Here is a 21451-nt window from a genome sequence, read left to right as displayed (position 1 = left end):
GCAGGATTTGATCAAGTTCAGTGCTGGCATATTCGTCTATAAAATGGCCGACGCTGCACTCCACGATGTCTCTTTCATCTGAAATCTCTAATTGTTTGCTTCAGCTGGCAGTAGATCAAGGCAACTTGGACTATCCACCCAACATTAGATGCACATGAATTGCAGAGGAGCCAAGGTTACATACAAGTTGCAGAACACTTAAACTACGAATTTGATTAGTTATAAAACTGGACGCTACAGCGTCTCCCTTTGACATCTTGGTTCGATCGAGAGGCTTCGGGTTGTACCGGAATCTTACTGCATTTAACCCGGGCAAGAAGAGGATACAAGGAAATCAAAGGGCAAACGATTTACTGCAAATGACCATGATTACAGCGACCTTGTAGTTGTAGTAACCATCATTTTAATACTAATTGAGCAGCATACATACAAATAGAAAGCCCAACGGGCACATTCTTTTGCTTCCAAATACTATGGCTTAAAGCCCAAGTGTATAAGGCTAAAAGCCCAAATAACCAAACAGGCTACAAGGCTCAACCATAAGTAACAAGTACTAATCACAGAGTAAAACTCGATTGGATTTAAAAAAATAAATTTTACTTTAAATTTCAATTTAAGTAAGATATTTTTAAAATTATTTGAGTCAAATTTAAATTTGTACAATTTAATAATTAAAAAAAGTTATGATGTTATTAAGGTCTTCAACCAATTAGTTTGATTTTTACGATTTAATCTATGATAACTCTTTCAATTTTGTATTTTATTCAATTAAGTATTATGATTATAACTAGTGGCAGATCCAGAGCTTTCCGAGGTTGGGCACGTGTCCACTTTATAATTTGAATTTTTCGGTTAATTATCTATTTTATTGATGGTGTCCGTCTTGAAATTTTATTTGTGCTCGTTCTATTAAAAAAAATTATTACTAACGTATATTTGTCAACCTCAAAAATATTTATAAACTCGTCGATAATTATAACTTTTACCAATATTTTCTTCTCATAATTTTTAATTAATTTATATCTATTAATATTTTATTCTCAAAATCCTTTCTAGCTCTTCTTGCGGCAACTGACGAGCTATTCCCATTGCAGTTTGTTTCCTTTGAAACATCGGTTTTGTGTGAATATTTGAAAAACATCAGCATATTTCAAACTCTTGACCTTAATTAAAGTATATCGAGCTTTTTACTTACTCGACTTAATGAATGAATGCTATAATTCTGCAGGAGAATGTGTTAAAATGCTTTAATGCAATGCTAGGGAGCGAATCCATTGTCGATACGGTGTTGAGCTCGAGTGAAAGAACCCCAGTAAGTGTTTTGGACCGCCCCTGCACCAAATCGGAAATCACAACAAGCACCATGGATGCTGCCATTGCAACAGTGCCTGAAAAGAGAGACAGCAAGCGTGGTCGTAAATTCGTTGGATATTGCAGTGAAAGTAAAAGGGTGAAGATTTCCCAGATTCAACCGTGTGGATAAAAAGTTTTCACCCAGATTCCACACCTACGATATCACCAAGCCCTCTTTTTCACCATTTTTCTTTGACAGTTTGACTAAAACCTGAAAAACAAAAATTAGATAATCCTTTTTGTTTAATGTGTTTTATTTTTTTAAATGTAAACGAGGGGGCAGCTGTTGAACAAGGATCATGAACGACAAAACTCGGTTTCAAATGTTTAAAACATTGTTACTTGTCTATGTTTATGTCGTGTTGTTTTGTTCAGATAGGTAATAGAGCAATGCTTCATTCAATAAGACATTAAAATATCTCTATTTAGACTCCGAGACACAAAGACATCAATTTATTATCACAAGTGTAAAGGAAGACCGGAAAGAAGACACACTCTACATAGAAATTACAAAGAATTAGCGGGGGATATGAGAGAGAAGTTCCAGACTCAGGCAACGTTTAAGGTACGTTGCTGTCTTAAAGATTTTGGCATCTTTGTCGAGAAACCAACACAATTTTATATGCTTGGAAAGCTCCCCAATGGGGAAAGAAGTAACTATGTCTTTATGTTTTGGGGTGATTGAGGAATTGAGAAGCTCAAGAGAAACATGACACTCAAAGGTTCTTTAAGTTTTGTTTTTCTTTTAAGCCGTCCAATATCGTTCCCATACCTCTAAAGACTTGATTGATGAGAATAATATCGACTTGTGTTCGTGAAGCCAGTTGTAAAATGTCAGAACTTTGATCCAAAGACCCATGCCCAAATCTCATGCGCAGCTTTTAATCTGTATAATGTTGTTTCTGCCATTTCTGTACCTATGAGGTCTATTTCATAAATTCTTGGGTTTGTTTTTTCCTGTGAAGATTACAAATTTCATCACCTGTTAAGGAAACCCTTTTGATTTCATGACTAATGATAAAGTTGCATGAAATCATTCACTCATGATCTATCAACAACTTAGCATAAATTTCATATCGAAAACTTTGCCTATATGGGTTGGTTTAGTTTGCTGAGAATCGTTAGTACCGTGACAGGCACTAGGACCCGAGTCTCACCGGTAACCACATTTTGCAGGCGATAGGTCAGCTGCATGCCCTGACCCTGAATTGGGATAGCTCCCTTACCTAAACTTTCACAAATAGAGAAAATGGAATAACGAAGCTTCAGTCTTTGTTGCTACAAGATACACGAACAACGTGGAATTAAGAGCTAACATCCATTCAATGTCAATGCCACAGTCTACAGCAATGCACAATATCATCTATCAACATCAAATGTGCGCGGAAGGCAATGAGCTAGAAATTAGAGTTGAAAAAGAGATTAGTTGAGCCAAACAATGAACCAATGGATCCCTTAATGTTTGGCTTTCTTCGATTTCGAATGGAGGATTCGAGCTCGATGAAGGTAAACCGTAGGTAGAAATTGCACTATAGCTTTCCAGAATTGATGGTCTTGGAATATTGTCGGTAGGATTTGAGCTGGGTGAAACTATTTTGATTTGTTTCACTGGATGGCTCTGAAGGTTCACTCTCTGGCAATGCTTCAGGTCATACTTAAAACGTTTTCTCAAGTGAGCATGCCAATGGTTTTTAATCTCATTGTCAGTTCTTCCGGGCAGCCTTGATGCGATCGCTGACCATCTGCAAAATTTACCATATTTCTATCAATAGAGGAAAATCCAGCAATATTTGTCTAAAAAAACAAAATTTGCGTTTACCATTGCTTTTGACTGCCCAAAAACAATGCTAAAACAAAGAGCCTTCGCCCTCCAAAAATACTTCTAGAAACTACTTACGGAATCAGGAAACTGTCTGCTTAATGCTTTACAAACACACTTTTCAAAAACACTTTCCAAACTGCATGAGCAATCCTGATTGTAAATTCAGCATTGCCTTCCGCTTTTCAAAAGAACTTTTGATGGCAAAAGCAAAGCTAAACAAAGGGCTTTTGCCCTCTGAAATCTATCTTCCATCAGAAGTAACTGCTCAAACTCTTTTACAATCATATAATTTCTCGAAGTCTCGAACTTTCGAATTCCAAGTGTGTTTAGCACTGTTTTTCACCGTCCAAAAGCACTTTCTGAAAGCAAAAGCAATGTTAAACAAATGGCTTTTGCCCTGAAAAATAGTTTTAGAAACTGCCTTCGGAACCAATAAATTTGAAACCGGCTGCCAGATTATTCAACCACAAGAGCAATCCAGATTTCGGGTATATTGACCATTGCTTTTGGCTTTTCAAAGACATTTGATCACAAAACAATGTTAAACAAAGGATTTTTCCCAACAAAATACATTTAGAAAGTGCTCTAAAGTATCCCTTGTATCTCTAAAACTACCAATTATGAACAATCATAACTATTTCCACAAGAAACATTTGACCAAGTGCAATCCAGAGTATTTAGCATTGCTTTTGGCTTTTCAAAATCACTTTTCGACCGCAAAACAATGCTAAACAAAAGATTTTTCCGACAAAATAATTTTTGAGAGAGCTTTGGGAGTCAAACAGAGAAACTAGCTGCTGTGTGCTTTAGAAAAAAACACTTTTTAACCGCACTTTTCAATGCAACACCGATTCTACAGTATCCCTATAAATCTAAAACTACTAATTATGAACAATTGTAACTATTTCCACAAGGAACATTTGATTTGTAGGTTCATGTATCAATCCCTTTCTCTCAAATTCCTAAAATCCCCACATCTTTCTTTCAAACTCCAAAGATCTTAATACAGATTTCATCTCCGAAAACCATTGATAAGTTGCAGAAATTTACCTGTTTCCAAGCTTTTCATGCAAATCAATTATTGTTTGCTCTTCTTCCTTTGTGAAATTACCATGCTTAATTCCAGGCCTTAAGTAATTCACCCAACGAAGCCTGCAACTCCCTGACCTTTGCAATCCTACAGAGTAAACAAAATACATTAAAAAAATTGTAAAATCACAAATAAATAAATACATCCAAAGGGGTATTGCTGTTTAGCTTAATCCACCTGCTGGTTTAGCCATCTCAGCCCAGTTCCAAATCCCATATCTCTTAATATAAGCAGTCAATTTGCGGTCTTCTTATCCACCTGCTGGTTTAGCCATCTCAGCCCAGTTCCAAATCCCATATCTCTTAATATAAGCATCAATTTGCGGTCTTCTTCAGGACTCTCCATGCCCCTTTATAGAAAGCATCGATTTTTGGTTAAAAAAAGGCCAGTATTTTTTGTAAAGGGTAATGACAAAAGACACAGCGTGCGTGGTCCATTAATTTGTATGTCAAAGGGGGGCTGACATAAGGGTTAGGTAGTGAGGTTTGAGGCGTTACCAATTCATACTAAATAAAATCGTGGCTATTCAGTAACGTTTTCTTGCGAGGAAGTAGTTTATTTGTGAAACTGTTAAGTTGTCGGTTTCTCTCAACTGGAAACTGGATGGTTCCGGGAAGATGCGCACGGTGTCATGGCGAGACAGGAACAGAAATTGTATGAAACTCATGGTTTTTTTTTCTCTTTTTAGAAATTTGAGAATAGAAAAATAAATTGTCTTATAAAATTAAAAGAAATATATTACCTTAATCAATATAACGTTAGCAATAGCAATGTTTAAGTTAAGACTATCACAAACCAGATATAAGGATGAAGAGTATTAATATTGAGATTTAATTTTTTTTTCAGAACTCCATGTCCCTTTTCTCAAAGTTCTCTTAATAGAATCATGTTATCTTATGGTGACACGTTAATATCGTGATTAATTTTTAATGATGAATAATCAAAATAGAACTAAAACATAATGTTAAGTATAATTTTAAAAAAATAATAATTGAGTAACTAAAATAAAATTTAAATAATATGTGAGTGACCATAAATATTTATCCTATTTTTTAAATTATGTCTAACGTTTCATTTATTTTTTAGTCACTCACTATTAGATTTAATCTTTAACTTTACGAAATAATGATGTAACATATATAATACAGCTTTAATCCCAAATTATAAACCTCCTATCAATTTGGACCTGATTCAAATACTGTTAAGCTTACTATACCTTATTTCATCAATATATCAAATATTAATAGTTATATATAAGAAAAAGAGAACTAATCAAAGGAGAAAATGAAAATCCATGAAATAGTAACTGACATAACCCAACTCCCATCAGCCCAAATCAAAAGTCCAAAAAATCCAACCTAACGATATTTTCATTTTTTTAATTTGCTGATGATGTGACTTTTCATATAATCTAAAAATATCATTAAAATGATAAAAATCGATGCTCAATACTGATGTAGGCCAATAAAAAGATCAAGGACCAAGTTGAAAAAATTGATCAAGTTCAAGGATTAAAAAGTTGTTTTATCCCTTTAGAGAGCCCTCTACTTTTTTCTCCCCAGTTAAAAGAGTGCCCTCATTGGACCAGCAAGAAATTTAGATAGTCGGCACAAGTCTTGAATAGATAACAGGTTTATTCTTTCATTACAAAGAATACAGTTTTAGAAACATCAAATGCATTCATGATGTTTACTGATTTCCCGAATCACACAAGGTTTACCTGGGGAAATTAAGAACTAAGTGTGAAGTTTTCCTTTAATGCACATGGAAGAACCATCCCTGCAGGGTCTATGATCCGAGAAAGTACATTGTTCTTCAACCTGCTTGTTTCACGTGTTTCCGTCAAAGAATGAACTTTCAGCGATGTTTGTAATCCACCGATGTAGCTGATAACCGACGAGATTGTTGAATACGCAGCAGCTTCTCGCGTGTTCAAACTTTATTGCAGACGTTTAAACTATTATGCTGTAGCGCTCCGGAATCTTGATCGATATAGGAGGAGAACAGTGCAGCTCAAAGAATGCTTTGCTCCCTTCACCATTGATTCCTAGCGTATATCACCACGACCGTGCCATGCACCGTCTTGGACATTGTTCATCTCCAATGTTCTGGACTTCTGCTTCATGTTCAAAACAAGTGAAACTAAAGTCACATTTGATTTCGATCGTTAATGGTATCACGAATCAAAATGAAATAAGCAGAAGTTTCCAACAAAGTTGGCAAGGATAAGACCTGGGATTATGTACAGCAAGGGCAGATAAAGATGGTAGATGCAATCATCCAAGTTATCATTACCCTGCAAACAAACAATTCCCAAAAATGGTGTGATTTAGTACAATTACAACAAGAGTGTAAGATGATGTGCTCGGAATGAGGTCGAAATGCAGATAACTATCTGAATTCACTCGGAAATCTCGATGATGATGAATCGTGTAGTTGATGTTAGAAATTTGTTTTCTATATTGATTCATATAATTTAGTAATTGATAATTGTTGTTGTTGTACACACAATGATGATTAGTGTAGTATTGAGGAGGCAATTATCGGGTGTAAATCTCTCCGTTCCATACCGTGAAAATATAAGTTTGAGTGGTGTTATGTGTAACTGAAAAGTAGAGGGACCTTTCAATTATTTGTGATTTAAAAACATAGTGTAATCAGTTTTTTAAAAGCTCACGTAGCAGACAAGTTTTTTCCAAGACTCTCTATTTTTCTCTTAAAAAGAAAACAAAAGCATTCTCTGTTTTGGGGTTTTGATTTTTTCATCAAGAATCAAACAAGTCTTGATATCGTCACAAGACGAATTGAGGATTATACAATATAGAGATTGGATAACATTATTATTTCTTGCTTTTGGGATATTTAACTATCATAATGGAATCATCAAGTAAGTTTTCATTTATTTACTGTAATTCTTAATAATTATGCCATGAGCTTGATTTGGTTGATTTAATTACCATATCAAGATCCTTATGTGTTAATTGCTTCCGCATGCAAGATTTTTTTATAGGAATTAAATCACATTTATGTTTTCATAAGAAATGTAACATCTCAAAATCAGGGTTAGCTATTAAAATGTAAAATTTGAAAATTTTGTGCTCAATTTCGAAATAAGTTAAAAAGTTCAGGGATTTAATTGGATATAATGTGTGTAGGATTGATTAGTAAAGATGGAAAAAAGAAGGGTAAAATGGTCATTTGGCAAGAAAGATTTTTATATTTCCTTTTTGGACTATAAAACACGTGGATAATAGGATAAAAAGAAAAAGAATGGTATGAGACTTGGTTCTCTTCTCCCTTGTTGACGTGAGCTCCCTACATAAGTGAGTTTTGGTTAAATGATTATTTCTTGAGTTTTAAGCTTAGTTTTGATTTTTGGTGTATTAAGAAAGCTTAAGGAAAACTTAAGTTAATTCTAAATCAAAGAATGAAGTAGATATGAAGGATTAAAGATAAGGGTTTTTAAAATGAAATCTTAAGAAAGAGTTGATAAGGGGATTTTGAAACTAGATTTGACTTGTCAATAGTTGAATTAATAGATATGAAGTGATAGAATTAGAATTAGAACATGTTGAAAATTTGGTGTAATTCTTGATTTGCATATGGAGGATAGGATTTTGAGATTTAGGATGTATTGAATGAGTAGAAATTGGTTTAAATATGTATACTTGAGTTAAGTGTATGAAAGGGGTTCAAACATGAAGTGTTTGAGATGATAAGAGTAAATTTTCGGGCTTAAAAAGGAAAAATCTGGGCAAGGGGTATCGGTACCGACACTTCAAGAGTAAAATTAAGGAAGGCATTATGAGGTATCGATACCTGAAGAACATTATAGATACCAAGGGTACCGATACCTTAAGGACAATATCGATACCATCTTTGAAACAAAGATTACAAAATGCAAAATGGGTATCGATACCCAGATGGTACCGATACCTCATATGGGAAGTACCGATACCCTAGAGGGGGTACCGATACTATTTCATGAGAAAAATAGAATTAGATATTTCTTTAGCTTAAGATTTAAGGATTGAATTATAATACTTGGAATGTGTGATTGTGTAGATATTGAGCACAAGCAAGTTCCGGAACGTCAAACGTAGTTAGGATCGATCCAAGAGAGAAAATCATAGAAGTGGATTTGGAATTGAGACCAAGGTGAGTGCATATTAGTTAGTATATGATGATAGATGGAAATAAGACTTGCGATAAGTATTTCCTATGATAGAATGCATGAATTTATGATTATAAGTATGTAATGATATGATTTATGTGAATGCATTATATGTGTTGGCATGTTCTTGTATGTAATGATATGATTATAAGATATAAGTTATGTGATATAAAATAGTGACAATGAGATATGAGCTATATGAAAATGATTTGAAGTTATATGATTACATGATCACAAGAGATAAGCCATACGATGTGAAATGATATAAAGAGAGTGCCCATGTTAAGTGGTAAGAGAGCTAGAGTATAGTTGGCATCCCAAGTAGGGGTACATAGGTCCTTCGGGACATACACAGGTCCTTCGGGACAAATTCACATGCCCCTAGTGGGACTCTATACGAGCTGTGGTGACATCATATGTGCACAACCTCAATATACTCACATATCTTTAGTTCTCACATGTGTACATGGGCTAATTAAGAGATAACTCTAAATACAATGTATGTAATATATATGATTTATGATATGAATGGTATGACATGATATATATGTGTTATGGGTTTATTGTATTATATTAATATACGTGGTATATGTTAATGTATTTGTGAATGAGTATAAATGAAGTATATGATGATATAAGATATGTATAAGATATATGATATGAATATAAGAGATCATGAACAAGAGATAAGAGTATGAAGGATGATATATGAGTATGATAAAAACATAAATGATGACATGTATGTATGTAAGTATGTATTAGTTACATGAAAAGTATATGAGTGTATGATATTATAGTATAAAATATTCATGCATGGTTAGTGGATATAAGTTAAATTAGATGTGTTGTCATGCTTCACTAAGTCATAGATTTAGCGTGTGATTGTTTCACACGTAGGTTCTAGAAATTGAGAAGAGAAGCTAATTGAAGCAAGACAAGTCAACATCTCCTTTACGAAGTTCAGATCAGAAAAGAATATTTAATATGTATTTTGTTATTTAAATATAGTTGCCATGTACTAATAGAATTGAGTTGAATATGCTCTGATATGTTTTTGTAAAATTGATTATTTAGAATTAATGTAAAGTAATCATTTTCTTGAATTGCTTTTTAAAATTTTAGCTATTTTGAAAAGAGAAAAGGTTTGAAAAGTTTAATGTGAGACCTTGGATTCGGATCCGGGTCAGATACGGGTTGGGGTGTTACAAGAAATTTGAGTATTTTCTTATTAAAGGTTTCACAAGAAATTTGAGTATTTTCTTATTGAAGATTAATCGAAGTTGCAAATTGACAATTGATTATGATATTGATGTTAGATTGATTGTTAATTGATAAAGAACAATGATATGATCCTGGTTTGATTATGAATAACGTAGCCGTGACAACTAGAGTAATGACGTTGCCGTGGCAAGTGAAGTTGCCAAGGCAAGTAGAGTTAATGATGTTGACGTGGCAAGTGAAGTTGTCGTGGCAAGTATAGGATCACATAAAACAATTTTGTACCATGATTTAAATCTTTAATATTTTAGTGAGTGCGTTAGTCACCAAAGTGGCCCACTCGAAATTCATTAAATGATTTATTTTATGTTTATAAATATTTATTTGATGTGGCATCATAAATGACATTTAAAAATAATAAACATTATAGTTATTAACATGTAGTTATACGATTACTCAAAGGTAGATTTTATTCATGGTTAATAACAATTGAAGTAGGTTATGAACTTTGTGATTAATAAATAAGGAACTTTGTGGTTTAAATTCAAGGCAATTAATATAAGATGTAAAGTTTGCGGTGGTCTATACTATGTCAAATATTCCTAATAGTATCAAGTTTAATGGACATAACTATGATGATTGGATCGAATATGTTAACCTAAATCCTGGCCTTTTTGGACTTAATTTAGCTCTAATTATGGATGAGCCCACTAAACCGACCGATACTAGTCCGAAGGCAAACAAGAAACTATGGGAGAATTGGGAGAGATCAAATAGGCTTATGATGAGCTTTCTTAAGCTTAGCATAGAGCCTAATATTAAGCCTTCCCAACCCAAGACTGAATGTGAGGGAATTTGTGGCTAAAATTAAGAAGTATACTATGATAAACATTGTGGATACGTCTGTTGTTGATGCTCTATTGATGATTTATCTAATAGAGAATACACTATAGCTTAGTCAATGGAAGAACACATTACTCACAAGGTGAATACCTACAACTGGCTTAAAGTTTGGATATGGATCTTGGTGAGATGGTGTTGGTTGAGTTCATGTTGAAATCATGTAAGGGTGATGATTTCAAGAAATTGAAGAACACACAACCAACTTAAGGAAAATGGTCTATTTCGGATACTAAGGCCATGCTCTTGCAAGAGGAGACAAGGCAAATGGAAGACTTTAAGGTCAAACTTCCCCAAGCCAACTTTGCCTATTGTGATAATTCACACTGGTTCTAGTGGTGGCAAAGCTTCAAGTAAGAAACAGAAGACAAGGAATATCAACCATTTAAGGTGCAGCCCGATAAAGGGCAAAAAGGTGTTGAAAAGATACTAATTATTTCTTTTGCATCAAACCTGGGCACAATAAGGTTGATTGCCCAAAGAGGAAATATGGTTGAAAAGACATGTATACATTTGTTTCCGTATACTTTGAATCAAATTTGATTGAGGTATCTTCTAATACTTGGTGGCTTGATACTGGTGCAACCACCCATGTTTCTAATGTTATGCAGGGTTATCTAATATCCATCAAATGCCGAAAAGTGAAAACTTTCTATTTATAGGAAACATGATGAAGGCTAGAATTGAAGGTGTAGGGACATAGAGAATTGTGTTAGATATGGGCTATTTCCTTGATCTAGAGAAGTTTCCATATGTTTATATTGCTATATAAATCTTGTTTCTATTTCTAAATTGGATGTTTTAGGATTTGATTTTAGGATTGAACATGGTTCTTTTTCATTGTATCGTGGAACAAACCTTTGTGGTACTGGTTTATTGTCGGATACTTTGTATTATTTCAATTTAAATTCCATTCTTGTTAATTCCCTGCTTAATGTTGATATTGAATGTGATGTTGGTATGAAAAAGAATGTACTCAATGAATATTCTGCTGACTTGTGGCATAAAAGACTCGGTCATATATCCAAAGAAATGATTTTGAGGTTAATTAAAAGTGGAGTTTTATCTCAATTGGATTTTACCGATTTGAATGATACTTGTGTGGATTGCATTAAGGGTAAGCAAACCAAACATGAATCAAACAGATTGCCAGGAGTAGTGGATTACTTGATTTAATACACATAGATATTTATGGTCCTTTCGATGTACCATCTTGGGGCGGTGAGAGGTATTTTATCACCTTCATTGATGATTACTCTAGGTACCATTACCTATATTTACTGTATGAAAGAACTCAATCATTTGATGTCCTTGAGACATTATTACGGAGGTTGAGAGACAATTAATAGAAAGGTTAAGGTAATATGTTCTGATAGAGGTGGTGAATATTATGGAAAGACATTGGAAGTTGGACAAATTCCAGGTCCATTTAAGAAACTCCTTTAGTTTAAGGGCATTTGTGCGCAATATACAATGCTCGAATCGCCATATAAAAATTGTGTAGCGGAAATATGTAATTGTACATTGATAAAATGGTGAGAAGTGTAGTGAATGATAGTTTATACTTGTTTCACTGTGGATGTATGCATTGAGGACTGCCACATACATATTAAATAGGGTACCTAGTAAAATAATTCCTAAGACACTTTATGAATTGTGGAAATCTAGAAAGCTTAGTTTAAGACATCTTCACGTGTGGGGCTGCCAAGCTGAATTGAGGATATTTAATCCATATGAAAATAAGTTGGATTCCAGGACCATCATTGGTTATTTCATCGGATATCCTGTAACACCCCCAACCCATATCCGACCTGAATACGAGTCTGAGGTGTCACATTGACTTTTCAAAACATTTACTTGTATAAAATAAGGAGTAATTTAAAACTTTTATAACATATAAATGACTAACTTACATCAATTACATTTACATTATTGTAAATGCCGATCAGAGCATGCATAATTCACTTATTCATCTACATATAACTTATTCAAAACGTTTACAAAACTATTCAGAGCTTATATAATATATTCTTTTGAATACATGCCAACTAGAACTTTATATACAAAAATACATTATTCACCTCTTTTCTGATCTGACATTCGGTAAGGAGAACTGACCTGTCATGCTCCACATTGCTCTTTACTCTTCTCGAAACCTATGTGTAAATCACTTACACGCTAAGTCTATGACTTAGTGAGGCAAATAAACATATAATGTAAACTATAACTTAATCATGCATGAACAATTATTGCTACCATAGCATACCCAAACATATATTCATCCATCAAATCCATACATGCATATAATTATCTTCATTCCTATCATTATCATTTATTATCATTCATTTCTATTCTCTTCATATGATTATTATGTTCATATCATATCTATAAATAACATATAACTAACACACAAATATTGTCATATAATTCATATCCCAAAACATACATATCTCATACATTGTATTCAATATCTCTTATTAGCCCATGTACAGATGTGAGAACTGTAGATATGTAAGTCTATTGAGGTTATGCACTATGCTATCACCACAGCTCGTATAATTCCCACTAGGGGCACGTAGATGTCCCAAAGGACTACATATAACACATATGTCCCGAAGGACCACTATGTCCCTAATGTCCACTATGCCCCGAAGGACCGCGTACACCCTTGACTCTTGGCATGCCAACTATACCTCTAGCTCTCAATACATATAACATGGGCATTTTCACTTATATAATTTCATATATACACTTTCATATCACATGTTCATAAGCTCATAGCTTTTTTTCACATATACATGTAGACATATAGCTTCTTTTCATGTAATTTATATCACTTTTCATATAATTCACATGTTCACATATCATGTAGACATATAGCTTCTTTTCATGTAATTTATATCACTTTTCATATAATTCACATGTTCACATATCTTTCCATATTCTCATAGACATATAAAAACATAGATCCTCATCATATACTTATATTACATGTTCATATAATCATTTATATCTATACACATAACTTATAACACTTTCTCTGTTATTACATAAGTCATTATTTTTACCTAGTTTATGATCATATAACTTATATCTCATCATATATATCATATCACATAGAAAAGAACATAACAATACATATTCACATACTAACGGCTACCAACTATACTTATTTTCATGCATTCATAAATCAGAACATGGAAATAGACTCATCGCAAGTCTAATTTCCATATAATCATATACTCTAATCATATGCACTCACTTAGCCTTGTTTGCTTTGAATCAATCCTAATCCTTCGGTTGTTTCGGAACAAGTTTTCCTTCTATATCTATATAGTAATACATTGATACTTATCATATACTAATTGATATATTCTAAACTATCACTTCTTAAGCTAAAGAAAGGCTAATTTCATCTCTTAATGAAGGTATGTATCGATGCACTCTACAGTGCATCGATACTCCCTTAACGTGTGCATCGACTACTTGTGCATCGGTACACAATTCACCTTCGATGTTTTAATTAAGGGGTGCATCGATGCACTACTTGTGCATCGATACACTGATGACATTCTATGTTTGTATTTAAAGAAGTGCATCGATACACTCCATGTGCATCGATACACCTTGAACAATTTCTAGGATTTACTCATGATGCATCGGTACACAATGATGTGTATCGATGCCTCTGCCTAGAATTCCTTCTTGAACCCAAAAACTTATCCATTTTGGCTTAAATCCTTCTTTCATCCCTTTTGTAACATCCCAAATTATGGGTTAGTGACCAAATTGTAAATTTTAAAAATTTGGTGACAAATTATAATTTATTAAAAAGTTCAATGATTTAAGTATGAATATTTCATTGAATTAAATGGTAATTAAGGAATTATGGAAGGGATATAATGGTCTTTTTATGAAAAAGATATTTATCTCTTATTAAAGAGATAAGTATATGAGGGGGGAGTATCTAGAAGCTTATTTCCTTATTATTCTTCTCCTTCTCTCCCCGTAAGCTCCATGGAAAAGGTAAGATTTCTTAGTTGTGATTATTAGCTAAAGTTTAAGTGGGATTTTAATCATTAGGTGATACTTAAGCTTAGGGAAAGCTTAAGTTATCTTAAAATCAAAAGATGAAGAGGTTATAAAAGATTAAAGAAAATGAGTTTTAAAGTGACTTTCTGAAAAAGAGTTAATAAATGAACATTGAGATGAAATTTGACTTGTCATAGTGTGAATAAGAAGTTATAATGTTAAATCAAATTTAAATAAATGAAATTGGGTATGATTCTTAATTTTAAGAATCATGAAGAGATATGGAAATAAAGATAGTTTATATGGATATAAGTGGTTTATGAAGTGATAGTTGAGTTTAATGACATGATAGGGGGCTTAAATAGAAGATTGAGTGAAGAGTTGATGATTTCGGGATTGAAATACAATTTATGGGTAAGGTGTATCGATGCACATTCAAAGTGCATCGATGCACCCTTTAAAGAGGAAACATCGAATGCAATTAGTGCATCGATGCATAAGGCGTGCATCGATGCACTCCCTTGATACAAAAACATCAAATTTTTTTGTGCACCGATGCAAAAGTAAGTGCATCGATGCACCGTTAAGGATGCATCGACAACGATATAGTGAATCGATGCATACCTTATTAGAGTTGAAATTAGCTTTCTCTTAGCCTAAGAAGTGATAGTTTAAGATATATCTAATTTAATTAGTATACTGATATGTATCAATGTATTGCTATGTAGATTTAGAGCGTAATATTGTTCCGGAACAATCGAAGGATTAGGATTAATTCAAAGCATACAAGGCTAAGGAGTGTAATTTAAATTGTACTTATAGAACGGACATTGGCTTGCGATGAGCCACTGACGGAGTTACTATAGTATGAAGTAACTCTTAAAATGTTATTGTATATGATATGTTTAACATGTTCTATGTGTTGTGTGATATATATATGTGCTTACATAAGAACATGAGAGATCAAATAAGCTATGTGATAAAGATATAGAGAGTGAAATGAATGACATGAAAATGCATGTCTGTTGATTATGTGTGGGATGTTCTTGTAAATGTTATGTGGCTTATGTAAATAAATGGAAAGATGAATGTGATATATATAATATATGTGAAGCATCTGATAACAAGATATACTAGTGATATTCTGTTATATGAACATGAGAAGTGTTACAAGTTAATGACATGAATATGAATTATATGAAAGTGACATGTACATGTGAAAGTGTGATAACATAAATAATAATGCACATGTTATGTTATACGAGAGCTAGGGGTATAGTTGGCATACCAAGAGTCAAGGGTCTACGCGATCCTTTGGGATATATATATATTCTTTGGAACATGTGTGAAGTCTTGTGAGACACATACTTGATCCCTAGTATATGTATATGATTTTTAAGGAATTATATGTGGTCCTTATGGACATTATTATGGCACTACGGTGCAATTCTACGCGGCACTCCGGTGCAATTCTACGTGGCACTTCGGTGCAATTATACGAGTTGTGGTGATAACATAGTGGTGCACAACCTCAATAGACTCACGTATCTACAGTTCTCACATATATACCATGGGCTAATAAAGAGATAATATTAAAAACTTGATATGATGATATACTTGTTTCCTTATGAATGTTATGTGTGATATGATTGTACAAGGGTAATTATAAGATCATACGATAAAAGGAATCAATGATAGTGATAAGAGATATGAATATAATATATATATATGTTTGTATATATGTTTGTACGTGTAAAAGTATATGAATTGTATGGAATGATAGTAGTATTATTTAGGTATGATTATTAGATAATGTTTACATTATATGTTTATGTCTCACTAGTCATAGACTTAGCGTGTGAGTGTTTCACACGCAAGTTCTTACAAGCTAGATAGTTGGGGTGCAAGACAGGCCTGTTCTCCTTACTGAATGTCAGATCAGAAAAAAATAAACAATATGTATGTTAGTATATATAAGTTCATGTTGGCATGTATTCAAAAGAATATGTTGCATAATCTCGGAATAATTTTGTACACGCTTTGAATAAGTTATGTAATTGAATAAGTGAATTATGCACGCTCTGATCGGTTTTGCAATAATGAAAATGTATTTTATGTAAATTGGTTAATTATATGTTATAAAAGTTTTTAAATTACTCACTATTATGCAAGTAAATGATTTGATATGTCAGTGTGACACATCGGATTCGTATCCGGGTCGGGTACGGGTTGAGGGGTGTTACATTTAATGGTATCAGAGCTACGGTTTAGCCGATTCTAGGCTAAAAACGAAGTCAAAAGTGTTTAAAAAAAGTATACAGCCAACATAAAGTGGAAAATTTTCTGATCTGATAGGGTAAGGAGTGTGCTGTCTTGTTAATAGAGTTAATTTTTTTTATGTTATAAAAGATAATTGAATACCTGAGAATGATTATTAGATATATATGTTTATATGATGATAGATGATATGTGAACATATGCAAATTACATATATGATGATATGAATTAGATGATAATATGTAACGTGATATGTGATAGAAATGATATGAGCACATTAATTTATGAAAGTTTTCAACGAGAAACACAAGGCATAGACTGAAGGTAATAGCATTCACCTGTCCTGGCCAGGCAGGAGAAGAGCGAAAACCTCAGGGAGTGCCTGTATAAGATTAGAGAATATATGATGTGGAATGATATTTTAGTATGATTTCAATTTTATACTGCTATAATTCATAGAATGAATGTATCAAAGAGAGTTGAGAATACCCGAGTTCAAGGGTGGATTTGAGAAATGTTCTACTGTTATAGAGATTTGATTAAATTTATGAAGATAATGTTAGAAGGTTTTCATTCTCCAAAGTAGAGAAGTTAAATTGAGTAGTTTTGTTACTACATGGGTAATCTAGAAGTATAGTGGACAAATGTCACCATAAGAATGTTAAAAGATTAAGTAACGTGGTTATTGTTGTAGAAGAGTTCAAGAATGAAGATGATGATATAGTTGCTTGTGTGTTTGATTACGATAAGATATGTTTTACATGACATGATATATATATATATATATATGTTATATGGTATACATGAGTACATTAAGGTATATGTGTATGAGTATAAGTTTAATAAGTTAAGCAGATTTATTGCTGGGTTGATTTTGATTAAGAAAGATAAGAAGGATACATGTGATTGGTTGTCTAGGCTTGTGTTGCCTTAGATTAAAAGAGTGTTACTGGTATTAAATTTGTTTTCATTTTTAAGAAATGGTTAATCGCGTTAAAGTTCTTGAGAGAGCTCAGAATAAGAGGATTGAAAAAAAATCTTAGAAGATTAAGAAAATTAGTGCTTAATAAAGTTAAGCACCATCAAAGAAAGATATAGAACTTGGTTTTCAACTTTAAACCAGATATGATTAGTTGTATTCTCCACTAGAGAAAGCCAATCAGTTCAGATGGATTGGAAATAGTATTAAAGGAACTTTATCGTTCTGAAGTAGAATAATTTCTTTACAGCATGAGCAAGATAAAGTGGAAGAGATTGATGTTAATTAGAGAATATTAAAAGACCAAGGAAGGGTTAAGATTATATCAGTGATCAGTTATAAGACAAAGGTAAATGGAATGGTTGAATTCGAACAAGGAATCATATTAGGACGAGAGAGAATGAAGGTTTGATAAGTGAAGGAAAAAGCGAATGAATTATTTTGACTGTAAAGAATATATATATATGAATAGTTAATGAAGATTTATGTTTTGATTGAAGGAATGAGTCAAATAATAAAGTGGGATAGTAAATGTATTAAAGTAAAAGGATCTGTATGTTTGACGGAAGCTAAGGATTGAAAGAAAGGTTAAAAGGATAAAGAAGGAAAAGTATCAAGGATAAGAAAGGAATGGTAAAGCATAAGGAAATAGGGTAATGAAATAATTAAAGTAATGAAGTGAAGATTATGACAGCACAAAAGATTTATTGAAGAGGTAATATGTGAAAAGGAATATTAGACGTGTAAATAGTATTGTGTATAAGCAAGAGTGTGGATGTGATGAAGAGAAGGAGATAATATTCTTGTGTTTAAGGAAGTTAAGGATTGATAGAGAAGAGTAAGTAATATGAAAGGAGTGAGGAAATATAAAAGAAAAGATATGACCGAGTTGTAAGGATATTTGATTTATGGAAAGTTATGAAATAAGGAAATGATAAAGTTTACAGAATCAGATATGACAAGGGATATACAAGAGGTATAGATTATAAGTTTGATAAAGGAATAAGAAAAGTGTATAAAGTAATATAAAAAGATCATGTGTATTGTAGTGCAGACAATGATTAAGAACTGAGGAAAGGTTAGGTTTATGTTGCAAAACAATTAGAAGAGAATAAAAGAAATTAATTAAGTTATGATATCGAGAAGTAAGGATTGGATTTTTATGTATGTATAATGAGTAACAATATATGGATTTATAAAGGTCGGATTTATGATTGATTAATTAGGGCTTGTGCCCTAGATTTAACCGTTGATATTTGCTAATTGTAATAGTAAATGTGATAGAGTTATAAGATTGAAAGAAAATATGAAGTGAGTTAATTAAGTATGATATGAATTTGAATATGATTATGTATTTGGATCCTATATAAATATGATGAAGGCAAAGAGAAGAGTATTTACAAGTTTAAAGGGAGCTTTGAGAAAGGAAAATACAAGTGCAAGAGGTGGTGAAGAATAAGGTTATGTATAAGTAAAGCTGGTTATTAGAGTTATAAAAAAATGGAATAAAGAAATGAAAGGATGAAGTTTAAAGGATCAGATGTGATAAAGGTTATATGGAAGTGTAAATGATAAGTTTGATATAGAATACGAAAATTGTGCAAGGTGATGTGAAAAGATTTTGACTTCATAAAGTATATGTTTAATCACAATTGAAGAAGATTTAAAATCGTGTTTGGTCAAATGATGGCAGAATAAAAGTTTGGTATAGTTATAAGGTAATTAGAGCATTATGAAGAAATAGATGGATTATGTTATAGAGCGGTGAGATGATTGTTACTGTCTACGTGATAAGTGACATTATATGAAATTTTAGAAATATCAAAGCAAAAGGCAGATTGAAGGAAAGAAAGACGATAATGGATTGGATTCTTTGGAAAATAGAAGGCAAATCATTGATTATAAATTGTGAAGGGATAAAGTTGTGAAAACAACTTAAGAATATTAAAAGATATATTCTTGTTAAATTGCAATGAAAATTCGAGGACGAATTTTCTTAAAAGGAGGGGAGATTTGTAACATCCCAAATATGGGTTAGTGACCAAATTGTAAATTTTAAAAATTTGGTGACAAAATTATAATTTATTAAAAAGTTCAATGATTTAAGTATGAATATTTCAGTATTGAATTAAATGGTAATTAAGGAATTATGGAAGGGATATAATGGTCTTTTTATGAAAAAGATATTTATCTCTTATTAAAGAGATAAGCATATGAGTGGGGAGTATCTAGAAGCTTATTTCATTCTTCTTCTTCTCCTTTTTTCCCTGTAAGCTCGAAGATTTCTTAGTTGTTGATTATTAGCTAAAATTTAAGTGGGGTTTTAATCATAGGTGATATTTAAGCTTAGGGAAAGCTTAAGTTATCTTAAATCAAAAGATAAAGAGGTTATAAAAGATTAAAGAAAATGAGTTTTAAAGTGAATTTCTGAAAAAGAGTTAATAAATGAACGTTGATGGAATTGACTTGTCATAGGTGTGAATAAGAAGTTATAATGTTAAATCAAAATTTAAATAACATGAAAATTGGGTATGATTCTTAATTTTAAGAATCATGAAGAGATATGGAAAATAAGATAGTTTATATAGATATAAGTGGTTTATGAAGTGATAGTTGAGTTTATTGACATGATAGGGGGCTTAAAATAGAAGAATTGAGTGAATAGTTGATGTTTTTCGGGATTGAAATACAATTTCTGGATAAGGTGTATCGATGCACATTCAAAGTGCATCGATGCACCCTTTAAAGAAGAAACATCGAATGCAATTAGTTCATCGATGCACTCCCTTGATACAAAAACATCGAATGTATTTTGTGCATCGATACACGGTATAATGCATCGATGCATACCTTCATTAAGACTTGAAATTAGCTTTTCTCTTAGCCTAAGAAGTGATAGTTTAAAATATATCTAATGTAATTAGTATACTGATATGTATCAATGTATTGCTATGTAGATTTAGAGCGTAATACTGTTTCGGAACAATCGAAGGATTAGGATTAATTCAAGCAAACAAGGCTAAGGTGAGTGTAATTTAAATTGTACTTATAGAACGAACATTGGCTTGCGATGAGCCACTGACGGAGTTACTATAGTAAGAAGTAACTCTTAAAATGTTATTGTATGTGATATTTAACATGTTTTATGTGTTGTGTGATATATATGCTTACATAAGAACATGAGAGATCAAATAAGCTATGTGATAAAGATATAGAGAGTGAAATGAATGACATGAAAATGCATGTATGTTTGATTATATGTGTGGATATGTTCTTGTAAATGTTACGTGGCTTATGTAAATAAATGGAAAGAATGTGATATATATATATGTGAAGCATCTGATAACAAGATATACTAGTGATATTCATGTTATATGAACATGAGAAGTGTTACAAGTTAAATGACATATGAATATGAATTATATGAAAGTGACATGTACATGTGAAAGTGTGATAACATAAATAATAATGCCCATGTTATGTTATACGAGAGCTAAGGGTATAGTTGGCATGCCAAGAGTCGAGGGTCTACGCGGTCCTTTGGGATATATATATAATATTCTTTGGAACATGTGTGAAGTCTTGTGAGACACATACTTGATCCCT

General features: G+C 32.5%; 1 protein-coding gene across 1 annotated transcript; it reads right to left on the bottom strand.

Moving 5' to 3' along the window:
• Nucleotides 1–2556: 2556 nt before the first annotated feature.
• LOC120183444 (transcription factor MYB14-like) lies at nt 2557–4376 on the bottom strand. Its single transcript, XM_039188135.1, has 2 exons — nt 4226–4376; nt 2557–3095 (listed from the first exon to the last, which is right to left on the bottom strand). The coding sequence occupies exons 1-2, from the start codon at nt 4372–4374 to the stop codon at nt 2726–2728; spliced, it is 519 nt and encodes a 172-aa protein (XP_039044066.1). The 5' UTR covers nt 4375–4376; the 3' UTR covers nt 2557–2725.
• Nucleotides 4377–21451: the final 17075 nt, after the last annotated feature.

The sequence above is a fragment of the Hibiscus syriacus genome, unplaced genomic scaffold (assembly GCF_006381635.1).
Source record: "Hibiscus syriacus cultivar Baekdansim isolate YM2019G1 unplaced genomic scaffold, ASM638163v2 tig00112762_pilon, whole genome shotgun sequence".
Classification (NCBI taxonomy): Eukaryota; Viridiplantae; Streptophyta; class Magnoliopsida; order Malvales; family Malvaceae; genus Hibiscus; species Hibiscus syriacus.
The sequence above is the reverse complement of the archived record's forward strand: the minus strand, read 5'-3'. Positions and strand labels throughout refer to the sequence as shown.

What these genes read in the sequence shown, in the direction of transcription:
- LOC120183444 (XM_039188135.1), bottom strand. Translation starts at nt 4,374, where the DNA reads ATGTATTTTGTTTACTCTGTAGGATTGCAAAGGTCAGGGAGTTGCAGG. An exon ending in CATGAAAAGCTTGGAAACAG is followed by an intron (nt 3,096 to 4,225) that starts GTAAATTTCTGC and finishes TAAATTTTGCAG; the next exon opens with ATGGTCAGCGATCGCATCAA.